This window comes from Lepus europaeus, chromosome 4, assembly GCF_033115175.1.
Source record: "Lepus europaeus isolate LE1 chromosome 4, mLepTim1.pri, whole genome shotgun sequence".
NCBI classification, from domain to species: Eukaryota; Metazoa; Chordata; class Mammalia; order Lagomorpha; family Leporidae; genus Lepus; species Lepus europaeus.
Window position 1 is genome coordinate 49,272,159 of NC_084830.1, and position 12,625 is coordinate 49,284,783.

At 39.2% G+C, this 12,625-nt stretch overlaps 1 protein-coding gene across 8 annotated transcripts in view; it reads left to right on the forward strand.

Moving 5' to 3' along the window:
• Positions 1-236: 236 nt before the first annotated feature.
• The window catches only part of RBM12B (RNA binding motif protein 12B), a 33,683-nt gene continuing 21,294 nt past the window's right edge, over positions 237-12,625 (forward strand). For 2 of the 8 annotated variants that reach the window (XR_009865705.1, XR_009865706.1), the window contains exons 1-3: positions 237-420; positions 604-669; positions 4,482-4,537. Coding sequence is in view for 3 of the 8 variants with exons in the window: in XM_062188254.1 (XP_062044238.1) it covers positions 5,129-8,035 (2,907 nt within the window). In the remaining 5 variants the exon portion in view is untranslated. The other 6 variants (XR_009865708.1, XR_009865707.1, XM_062188254.1 and 3 more) reach the window with 5 other exon arrangements.

Genomic DNA, 12,625 nt, shown 5'->3' on the forward strand with positions numbered 1-12,625 from the left:
TCACTGTGCTTAGCAGTTAGGCGCTATAGTCTCATCACAACAGACACTTAACCAACCTCGCCCTCCCCGGCTCCGCCAACTTTGTCTCCGAATTTTGCCTTTTCCTGGCCGAGGCTCCGGGATTGGCTAGAATCTGGGCGTGCGCAGAAGCTTGGCAACGCAGGGCTCCGCCTTCCCAGCCCTAACAACGGGAAGCGGGGTGCGCGTCAGGGCTCGTGCGCAGGCGTGGCCAAGGCGCTGGGGTGGTGGGTTACGCCTGGAGAGCGCATGGGCAGACAAACTGTACGTCCGTTTGTCCGGACCGGAGGGGAGAGTGGGCGCCATCTTCTTGGCTCACTGAGGGTTGTACTTGTTCTGTGGAGGCTGCCGCGACGAGGAGACCCCGGCCCCCGGCCTCGTGTGTCCGACTCGGCAGCAGTGGTGTGTGTTTATTGCCAAGTGCGAAGCAGTTACCCTTGGGGCATGGGGCCGGGGAGGGGTTGGCGACCGAGACGGAAGAACAGGGAAAGGCGGGGCCGGCGGCCGCGCCAGGTTGTAGCGTAGCTTCTTGCCGTTAGGGCACCCTCTTTTCTTGCTAAACACCAACTCTCCCTCTCCCGTCAGCCTCCATGTGGTGGTGTGTGTGCGCTTCCCAGCGATCTTGAGAGAAGATCTCGAAGGATTTCATAGGTATTTTTTTCTTTGCTATGTCATCGTAGTCGGTAGTGGCAGAAAAGCTCTGAAGGCCCAGCTCGTTAAGCTTGAGATGGGTGAAGTATCTCAGATTTGGGAGCTGTTCACCCTGTGCCGAGTTGGGGTGGAACGTTTGCCCTTGGGACGGCGTAACAGAGATGCACGGGGGTTGGGCGGTGCAGGTTAATTTGAAAGCTCATTTTGGCTGAAGGTCTGGCGACAGCATTGGATCCCACGTAGCAACTTTGGCCTGGCGTGAAAGAAGGAAGCTCTGACCTCTGGGAGTATGGACAAAGGCTTTGGGCTATAGAAGCGATGCCTTCGGATGATAACCATTTGCGAATGATGGATGATATGGGAAACCCTGTGCCGTATGATGGATTCGTCTTCACTTACAGTTCCTATTGAGGACTCTGGCTCTGTGTGGTCATGCCTTTGGCTTTTATATTAACCACCTACATTATAAAAGGCAGATCATCATAAAGAATAATTGTGGACTGGGGGACATTATTTTCTGCGGGAGAAATTCACATTTAGAATTTGAAAATGCTTCATCACAACCTTGGGTTTTAAGAAATAATCACAGGCAAAAAGTAAAAGAATTTCTCTCCCTCTCCATGTCTGGAAAACGACTTTATTCACTATTTAAAATCCAATGGATCTGAGACTACACTACTTAAATCCAGTCTCCCTGTTTTCTGCTCAGTCTTAATTCATATTTTGCATTATAATAAGCATTAAATGGGGGCGAACTGCTGGATAAAATCAGCTAAATTACTTAAAATGCATTTTGAATTTCAGTGACTTACCTAACTTCAAAGGATCTACTTTTCATAGATGTTCTAACAGATCAATGTGTCTTTCAATCAGTGCGGAGATAAAAATCCTTTTGCTTTCACATTAGAAAAATGTTAAGTGCAGAGTGCCTTAGGTTAATTTGTGTGTTTTGTTTTTTGTGTAATCTGCTGTTAGGAATATAATCTCTGGTGAATTTGCATAAGGAAATGGTATATTGAAACTACAGGAGAAGTATTTTGCGAGTTGGTCTCTAGATAGTCTCCTAGGTGTGTTGTGGAGGGGTAGTACGTTACCTTACTATCTCATGGGCAAAGACATTTGAGCATTAGATATATTTAATTGACACATTAGGAACAAACTAGTCTTTCTGGAGTCCATAAGTTTTATTTTTATGAAACCACTTAGTTACTGAGAGTTAAAATAGTTAAGAAGGTAGTTTTTAAGTTAAGAAGGATAAATTACTAGTTTTCTGAAATTGACATTAAATTATTGCTCAAAAATCTGATCTTTCTCCATCCTCTAATTCACTTGTAAGTGAATTTTTGTTCTCATAGTAAATAAATACCTTTGCAATTAAAAAAATTTAAGAGAGTTAATTTGCTTTTTAAAATGTTGAAAAAGTAGCTAAGCCAGTCTATGCTTAAGGGAGGGGTAGTCTTGGAACCTTAACATAGATACATGTTTTAGAAGTCATTTGTACTTTTTGTTGAATTGTTGGTGTGTATATTGACTAGTTGATAAGAGAGGGCTACATTGTTTTTTCTTTTATGATACTGTGCAGATAAATTAATAGTAAGCTTCAATATTTTTCAGATGTGGAACATGCCATCTTGTTATCTCTGTTATTTAGTTTATAGCTTACAGATAGTTTAATCTGTAGACTATTTTTAAAGGAAAATAGTCTTGCACACCTCATTGAATATGTCTCAGACCCTATTTTGGAACAGTGGTACTGTAATTTGAGCACTGGACTAAAGCAACATTTATTTGCATATTAAAATATGTAAATTATAATTAGTCATTTGGCAGGTCTTAAAACTTAATTAGCAGGCAGGTGCCGCGGCTCAATAGGCTAATCCTCCTAATCCTCCGCCTGTGGCGCCGGCACCCTGGGTTCTAGTCCCAGTCGGGGCACGTGGGATTCTGTCCCAGTCGCTCCTCTTCCTGTCTAGCTCTCTGCTGTGTCCCGGGAGTGCAGTGGAGGATGGCCCAAGTGCTTGGGCCCTGCACCCGCAGGGGAGACCAGGAGAAGCACCTAGTTCCTGGCTTCGGATCAGCGTGGTGCGCCGGCTGCAGTGGCCATTGGAGGGTGAACCAATGGTAAAGGAAGACCTTTGTCTCTCTCTCTCACTGTCCACTCTGCCTGTCAAAAAAAAAAAAAACTTAATTAGCAAGACTTCAAAGAAAATGGGCAAACATTTGGCAGAGATGTTTGGGAAGCCCACTTTCATATTAGAGTGCCTAGGGTTCAAGTCCCAACTCTGTTTCCATTGGCAGCTTCCTGCTGATGTGCATTCTAGGTGGCAGGAGGTGATGGCTTAAGTAGTGGAGTTCTTGTCACCGACAAGGGAGACATGGATTGAGTTATGGGCTCTGGGCTTCACTGTGGCCCAGCCCTGGCTGTTGGAGGCATTTGAGGAGTGAACTAGCAGATGAGATATCTCAGTTTTTCAAGTTAAATAAATAATTTAAAAAGACTTCATTAGGTACTGTTAGTTTGGCTATCCCTGAAAGTAGTAAGTGCATGTTTCCTTAAAAAGGTAGTAAGGGGCAGGTATTAACTTAGCAGTTTAAACACCTAAGTCCCAAGTTGGAGTACCTGGGTTCTATACCTGGCTCTGACCTCTTTCTTATGTGAGCCCTGGGAAGCAGCAACTGATGGCTCAAGTATTTCAGTTACTGGCACACACATGGAAGATTTGGATTGAATTCCCAGCTTCAGCCCCCCCACAACGCTGGCTATTGTGGATATTTGGAAAGTGAACGAGCCTATAGGAGCTGTCTCAAATAAATAATGAATTGAAAAAACACCAAATTTAGTTAATACTAGTAAACCCAGTATCTAAAATTAATGAATTTTTATATTTTTACTTTTTCTGTATTGCCATTTGGGTTTTCTCAAGAGTATGGATAGTTGTTCAAAAACTGAATAAGTCTATTGTCATAGAAAAATTTTGGATCTCAACATTTTCTATGTGATTTGAGATGAATTTTAATAGTTACTGTTTTAGGACTATAAGAAATGGTGTTGAGATTTTTTAAATTTTGGGATGGGGTAGTATTTGTCTCAGTTATGTTGAAGTCATGAAATTTGGTTGTGTGTGCGGAAGTGAGAGTTGAGTATATTCAAGTGGTAGCCGTAGGTTTGGAGTTACTGCTTCAAAACAATTGTTTCTTGAGTTTCAAGATTTGGTGTTTTATTTATTGTATTATTTTGACTGACTGCTTAATTAATATGATTAGGTCTTAATGTTTTGAAAGAGAAGAGAAAAGAGAGTTGCATGTAAGTGTGATCTAGATGATTCAGTTTTCATGGGGGAAGTGAGAGAAGGTGTTTTTGAATTTTAGGTGTTCTTAAATTGATATTGTGTTTGTAGAACTTCTTTTCAAGTGGGTATAAAACTCTTCTATACAGTACAGTGCATAGACTTTATGGATAGAACTCAGTGAGTGTTGATAAATTTTACATATCTTATGTAACCACCATGGCATTCACACAGTATAACATTTCCTTCACTCATACTACTTCCAATCAAGGAGCACTTGTTTGATTTTCATTAAGATTTTTTTTTAATGGTTTGCACATGTCTACTTAGATTTTATACCTCCTTTTTTACAGAATGATGAAAATTTTCCTCTTTGAACAAAGAACATTTTGTAATGCTGTAATTGCGATTCTTTATATTGCTTCATTTTTGATAGGTAATTCTGAAATGAATTTCCTAATCAGGCGTTGTTTAAGCTCAATTACAGGGTTCAAGGATTAATTATATTTCATTTTCTTTCCACAGTTAAGTTGCTTTTACAGAATTAACAGGTCTCCAAGAAAAAAAAATTTTTAAAAAAGGTAAGACATCCAGAGTTTAAGGCTTTTCACAGACAAAAAACATGTAAAGTAGAATAGTACATCTTGGTACTTGTGATTTCTGTTCTTTATATCTGGCCAGTGATACTTTTAGTGAAGGAAATTTATTATCATGATCAGAAGTTAGATACTGACCATATATGGTTCTTCCAAATATCTAAAATTCATTGTGGTTAGTAAAATAATCTACAACTCTCTGAGTTTTAGAAGATACATTTCTAATGAATTCAGGAGTAGTTTGGTCTTGTTGTGAAGCAGCATTTGGCAGATTTACAAAGGCAGATTTGATATTTTTGATGTTTATATTGTAGAGGATAGGTGAAATGAAATGTTTCTTCAAGGTAGTTGGTTCATTTGTATGTTTAGATGAGAGAAAGTTTATTCCTTGCTTAAGACTTAGAGACAATCACTGTTTTTGTGAACTTCTATCTTGTTTTCATTTATAAATGCTGAAGGAGGCAGGAACCAGGTAATTATTAAGCTTAGTTTGGGTTAAGGTACTGCAAAAGTAAGACTTGCTATTATGTGTACCTTTTTGTCTGCAGGTCATTATTGCTGTGGTTTGAGCTCAGCATGGCTGTAGTCATCCGTTTACTGGGGCTTCCTTTTATTGCGGGGCCTGTGGATATTCGTCACTTCTTCACGGGATTGACTATTCCTGATGGAGGAGTGCATATAATTGGAGGGGATGTAGGGGAGGCATTTATTATTTTTGCAACAGATGAAGATGCAAGACGTGCCATAAGTCGTTCAGGAGGGTATATCAAGGATTCATCTGTAGAGCTCTTTCTTAGTAGCAGAGCAGAAATGCAGAAGACTATACAAATGAAAAGAACTGATCGTGTAGGAAGAGGGCGACCAGGATCTGGGGCATCAGGGGTTGGCAGCATGTCTAATTTTATTGATGCGATTAAGGAAGATGGAAATAATTCTGGATATGGCTCTTCAATTAATCAAGATGCTGAGTTTCATGCTAATGGTACAGGACATGATGATTTAAGGCCAAGAAAGACAAGGCCACTGAAGGCTGAGAATCCTTATTTGTTTCTGCGAGGCTTGCCTTACTTAGTAAATGAAGATGATGTACGAGTCTTTTTCTCTGGTTTGTGTGTTGATGGAGTAATTTTCTTAAAACATCATGATGGCCGAAATAATGGTGATGCCATAGTTAAATTTGCTTCCTGTATTGATGCTTCAGGAGGTCTTAAATGTCATAGAAGTTTTATGGGTTCAAGATTTATCGAAGTAATGCAAGGCTCAGAAGAACAGTGGATTGAGTTAGGAGGTAATACAGTTAAGGAGGATGATGTTCCTATGAGGTCTGAAGAACATTCTCCAGCAAGAGGAATTGATAGACATTTTCGAAAACGGTCTCATTCAAAATCTCCCAGAAGAACACGTTCTCGTTCTCCTCTTGGATTTTATGTTCACTTAAAAAACCTGTCCCTTAGTATTAACAAAAAAGATTTAAGAAATTTCTTTAGAGATACTGATCTGACTAATGAACAGATTAGATTTTTATATAAGGATGAAAGAAGAACAAGATATGCCTTTGTGATGTTCAAGACTCTAAAAGACTATAATACTGCTCTGGGTTTGCATAAGACTGTTTTACAATATCGTCCAGTTCATGTTGATCCAATTTCTAGAAAACAAATGCTGAAGTTCATTGAATGTTACGAAAAGAAGAGACCAGGGTTAATAGAGAAAGAGAGGTCTGGACATGTTTCACAAAAATACTCTCAAGAAGGCTATTCTGGCCAGAAACTCTGCATTTATATAAGAAACTTTCCATTTGATGTTACAAAAGTTGAAGTACAAAAGTTCTTTGCAGACTTTTCTCTTGCTGAGGATGATATTTACTTGCTTTATGATGACAAAGGAGTTGGTCTGGGAGAAGCGTTGGTGAAATTTAAATCAGAAGAACAGGCCACAAAAGCTGAACGCTTAAACCGACGAAGATTCTTAGGAACAGAGGTATTATTAAGACTTATATCTGAGGCACAAATGCAAGAATTTGGGGTAAACTTGATGTCTGGTGGGAAAATACAAGACCATTCACAGTCCCGTGATAGACGTGACCATTCCCATTTATTTAACTCAAGAGGTGGACAAGTGTACTCACTTGGCTCTTCTGAAAACTTCAGACATCAGGAGTTGAGGCAAGTGGACAACTTCAGGCATCCCCAGGGGGATTTCCGGCGCCTTCCGGAAGCCTTCAGGCGCTCTCCGGAGGACTTCCGGTTTCCTGCAGAGGACTTCAGACGCTCTCCGGAGGACTTCCGGCACCCTCGAGAGGAGCACTTCCGGCGGCTTCCTGAGGAGGATTTTCGGCATCCCCGGGAGGAAGACTGGAGACGGCCTCTTGAGGAGGACTGGAGTTGGCCACCGGAGGAGGACTTCAGGCGGCTTCCAGAGGGGGATTTCAGGCGGCCACCCGAGGAGGACTTCGGGCACCCTTGGGAGGAGGACTTCAGGTGCCCTCCGGAGGATGACTTCAGCCACTCTAGGGAGGAGGACTTCAGGAGACCGCCCCAGGGGGAATGGAGGCGACCACCCGAGGAGGACTTCAGGCAGCCCCCTGAAGAGGGTTTCCGGCGGCCCCCAGAGGAGGATTTCAGGCGTTCCCCAGATGAGGACTTCCGGCGGTCGCCTCCAGAACATTTCAGGCGGCCACCTCAGGAACACTTCCGGCGGCCGCCCCCGGAGCACTTCAGGAGGCCAGCCCCAGAGTACTTGAGGCGGCCGCCTCCTGAGCACTTCCGGCGGCCGCCCCCGGAGCACTTCCGGAGGCCACCGCCGGAGCATTTGAGGCGGCCGCCCCAGGAGCATTTCAGGAGGCCGCCACAGGAGCATTTCAGGCGGCCCCGGGAGGAAGATTTCAGGCATTTGCCGGATGAAGACTTCAGGGGCCCTCCTGATGAAGACTTTGGGCACCCTCCTGATGAGGACTTCCGGAGCCCTCAGGAAGAAGATTTTAGATGCCCTTCTGATGAGGACTTCAGACAGCTCCCTGAGGAAGACCTCAGGGAAGTTCCTGAGGAGGACCCCGGACTTTCTGACGGCTTTAGGCCTCCCGGTGAGGATTTTAGGAGCCTGCCTGATGACTTCAGAAGTCATCGTCCTTTCGTGAATTTCGGTCGCCCTGAAGGTGGCAAGTTTGATTTTGGAAAGCGCAATGTGGGAGGGTTTCCTGAGGGAAGGTTTATGCCTGATCCAAAATTAAATTGTGGTTCAAGTAGAGTAACTCCTATTAAGATAATGAATCTTCCATTTAAAGCTAATGTTAATGAAATTTTGGACTTTTTCCATGGTTATAGAATCATACCTGATTCAGTTTCAATTCAGTATAATGAGCAAGGATTACCTACAGGGGAAGCTATTGTTGCTATGATAAATTATAATGAAGCTATGGCTGCTATCAAAGATCTGAATGATAGGCCAGTTGGTCCCCGCAAAGTTAAGTTAATTTTGCTCTAGAGACTGCATGTCTAAATTCAGTTACCTTCCACAGTATTGATGCATTTTTTTAAAAAGTGTTTTTTTAATTAATGAAAAGAAACATTTTAATTTTGACCTGTGAAATAGAAAAATGTAAATAGAATTTGAATTGGCTTTTTTTTTGGCTTGGAAATTGCTGTTCATTTTTTCTAATTTAAAACGATATATGCCTTTTTCTTTGAGAGAGATAACTAATTCCTTGAGTTTGTTCATTTTTGTTGATGATATGGATAAATCTCAAGACTTGTATAGAGTTGTATTTGCGGAACACAAATTTTATATTCACTTTCATTCTGTAGTTTACGTCTTTTACTCCGTCTGTATAAGGAGCTGGTCAGTAACTGATTGTTCAGGTTTGGCATTTTCATTGCTATCTGCCTACAGAATTAATCCCCACTTTGTCTGAGATATTGCTGTTTTAAGCCTCCTGTTAATTACAAATAGTTCAAAATGGACAGACTGTGAACTTGAAATATACTTATGTAAAATGCTTAGGAGATTCTTAAAGTTTCCATGTTCATTACTTTGCAGTTTTATAAAAATAAAAATATTGCAACTGAATAGATCAACTAGTTAACTTGTATTTGTATAAAAAGAAAAAATAATTGCAGCTTGATATTATGAAGTTTTTCAACTATGTTTATGATGGGAGGGACCACTCTATAATAATAATGTGTAATTCCATGGTTTCTTCAACATCTTACAAACTAGACTGATAAAGACAAAATACTTGAAGATAAGAATGTAATTTTAGGTGCAAGGAGACTTTCAGGCTTCTCATCCTGGCAAGTCTCTGATAAATGGATATAGTGTTTTTCTAGGAAGAATTTATTGATGATACGTAAAACTTGTATGTTTCATTAGGTTCTTATTTTTTGGCTTCAATACCTCCTGTCCATTCAAAGACTCAGTAACAAGTGTAAGACTTGAGAGATTGGATTTTGACTTCTTTGATAATCAACGTTTAATGTAGACGTTTTGCAAATATTGGATTTGATTTTCTATACCCATAATATGAATGGCTAATATATATTGGATGCTTACTATATGCTAGGCACTATAAGCACTTTATATGTATAATCTTAATATTCCTTAAGTACAGGTTTATTATTTACCTCCATTTCACAGATGAGATAATGACAATTTAGAAAGGCTAGCAACTTGTCTAAAGTCACAGTAAGTCAGTTACCTCACTTTGCTAAATTGTTTTAATTTTAGTAGACCATGCTAAAAGCATTATAAAGGGTGAGTGATGTTTTCTTACTTCCATTGCTGCTTTAGAAATACCATAAAAAAAAAAAACAACAACCTAGGGTGTTCAAACATTGTTAATAAAAGACCAGCGGCTTTAGTAGGAGTTTTTTTTTTTTTTTTTTTTTTTTTTTTTAAATATCCAGGGTTTTTCTTGAGATGTGACTGTGTATTGACTTCAAATGCATACAATGTGATTCAAGTTTGGTTGGCCTTTTATGCTGGTTTATATAAAACATAAAGTTGTATTTCCTCAATTCTTTGATTCAGAGAATCTCCACATTCAGTAAAAATAAAATTGAATTTATATGTGGTAATTTAGTCATGTAATAATGGGATATTGCAGAAGCAGAATTCTTTGTCAGTGCTTAGGCAGTTATTACCTGTAAGTATTTTGGGTTAGTTTTCAGTATTTTAAAGAAATCCAAGAGAAGCCCACTTAAATTTCCATTAAAAATATTTATTTATTTATTTTAAAGGGTTACAGAAAGAGAGGAAGAGACAGAGAGATCGTCCATCCACTGGTTCCCTCCCTAAATGGCTGCAATGGCTGGGGCTGGCCCAGATGTCAGTTTCTTCAGAATCTCCCAAGTGGGTGCAGAGGCTGAAGCAGTTGGGCCATCTTTCTACTGCTTTCCCAGGAGCATTAGCATGGAGCTAGATCAGAAGTGGAGTAGTTGGGTCTTGAACTAGCTCCATTGTTGGATGCTGGCTTCACAGATGGTGGCTTTACCTAGTATGCCACAAAACCAGCCCCCTAAATTTCTATATATATATTTTTAAAAGATTTATTTATTTATTTGAAAGAGTTACATGAGAGAGGAGAGGCGGAGAGAGAGAGGTCTTCCATCTGATGGTTCACTCCCCAGTTGGCTGCAACAGCCAGAGCTGTGCAGATACAAAGCCAACAGCTTCCTCTGGGTCTTCCCACGCTATTGCAGGGGCCCAAGGATTTGGGCCATCTTCTACTGCTTTCCCAGGCCATAGTGGAGAGCTGGATCGGAAGTGGAGCATCTGGGACTTGAACCGGTACCCATATGGGATGCCGGCAGTGCAGGTGGCGGCTTTAAGTGCCAACATTTCTCTATGTTTTTAATAGTAAATATTTTAGTAGTAGTAAAGAAACTGGGAAATTCATTTGAAGAGAAGTACTTCAGTATGGATCTTTAGTAAGCTTATAGTTAGAAAATTAATAAACTAATTGGAATAACCAAACATAATGATTAATATGGGAAGAGAGGATATTTTTAGTTGCTCAAAGATTATAATAGATGGTTAATTTGATCAGCCTTTTTGAAGAATGTACAGTAGGCTAACACTCCTCCAATATATAGCAGTAAAGCTAACATGAAGCTGAAGGTGAATGATCACTAAGTGGAATTGCTTCTCATACTTGGTGGGATGGTAGTGGTAGAAGAGGCCAGCTAACTGATATATTTTATTCCTTACTGTATCAGGATTTAATTACAGAAAGCTGGCTTCTGGTTGGAAGCCATTTTTATGGATGTTTCCATCTCTGCCTTCAGTGATAGGTTGACTTAATCATGATGGGAGTATGTACCACAGAATTTGGTAAATACCATGTTAAAATTGGTAAATGCAGCAAATTAGGGCAATCCTCTGTGTCTCACACAGAGAGCCAGGTTACCAGTGCACCATCAATTTTTAACACATAGAGTAGTGTACTGAGTCCTCATATACCCATCACCTGGCTTCAGTAATTACCACATATAGCCAGTTTTCCCTTTCTCTCTTCCATTAGCAGGTAATCAATAACACTGAAGGCATAGTGGTTCTCTAGTGTGATACCAATGTCATTGAGTCTGAATGCCAAACAAACATTTCTGTCTAGAAGGTTCCTGAAAAATAATAGGTCATGTCTAGAAAGTAAACTTAATCCCATAACCAAAAGATAGGTAAAAATCATTAAGGGTGCACTTCTGTGAATTTACATTGATATAGTGGCTCTTGATCTGCCTATCATCTATTAAGCAACAATCCTGGTACTTCTGTCTTTGCATTAAGTGTTACCTATTATTTAATGAACTGCATTAGATACTATACTTACATATTTGTGCTCTATAATTATATATGAATTAAGCATCATTTATTTCTGATAATCCTAATAAATTTATTATTCCTATTTTGTAGGTAAGAGAAGGAGCCCTGCAGGCTAAGTAACCTGTTGGTTTGGTTGCCTGTTTTTGTTTTTTTTAACAGCAGGGAAGCTAAGAATGGTTTTCACATTTTTAAAATGTGGTTGCATCTTAACTGGTTTATAAACACACACATAATTGCCTTGATTTTGGCTCTTGGCCCCCAAAATATATTTACCATTTGGCTCTTTAAGAAAGTTTGCCAAATTAAATTTGGTATAAATAATGAAACTTAATTTACATTGATGAAAATATTTCTGTGGCTACTTTTCCTGTTGTTCTTAGAATGTTTCTTTGAGGTAGATCATTTGTTTTATTCTAGAATTATTTATGTGTTAGGTACCATTTTACTTTGCAAGTAACACAACTGGAGAAGTAAGTTACTATTTATATTTAGTAAGCAGCAAGAGAAATACTGTAACCTTGTTTTTGTTCTCCTTGAACTACACATCATATTAAAATACTACGAGAATAATAAGTCCAATGATCACATCAATTTCTTAAGAATATTTAAGTAGGGTTTTAAATGTTTTGAATATTTTCAAAGAAGTTGACAATTTTTATCACTTAGAACTCTTCCCAGGAAGCAGTGCTTTAAGAACAGAATTATGAATGACAAGTCAAAAAAGCTTTCTAGAAAGTCTTTACTTTTCTGTTAATGAGTAATTGCTTTTTTGTATTATCCAAATGATTTTATAAATTTCCTAATTTTTATATGCCTTACTGAGATCCATGAAAGTAAAATTCTTCACCATAAGAAAAAAATATCAGATACACTAAAGGGCTTTGATTAAATTTTATATATTTTTTTAAGGGTGAATGACTGTATATCCTTTCATTATTAGGTGGTAGCCTGGTAAAATTTTTGAAGAATTTTCAATGATTTTTGATGAAGTCACATTCTAACAAATTATACTTGTTTCCCAAAAGCTGTACCATGTGTACTGTTTTTGTAAGTTTTGTTTTAAAGTCAGTCTGATTGTGGCTCTTTTATAAAGGGAAACTGTATGCTTTATGTAAATTTACAAAACCTGATATCTTAGTGTCCTGTAAGCTTTATTCTTGTTGAAAAGTATATCAAATACTGAAACTTAAAAATTTTACTTAACCCTTCGTGGAATAGGATTTGTGTCATCAGACCTTTTCTGGTGATAAAAGCACA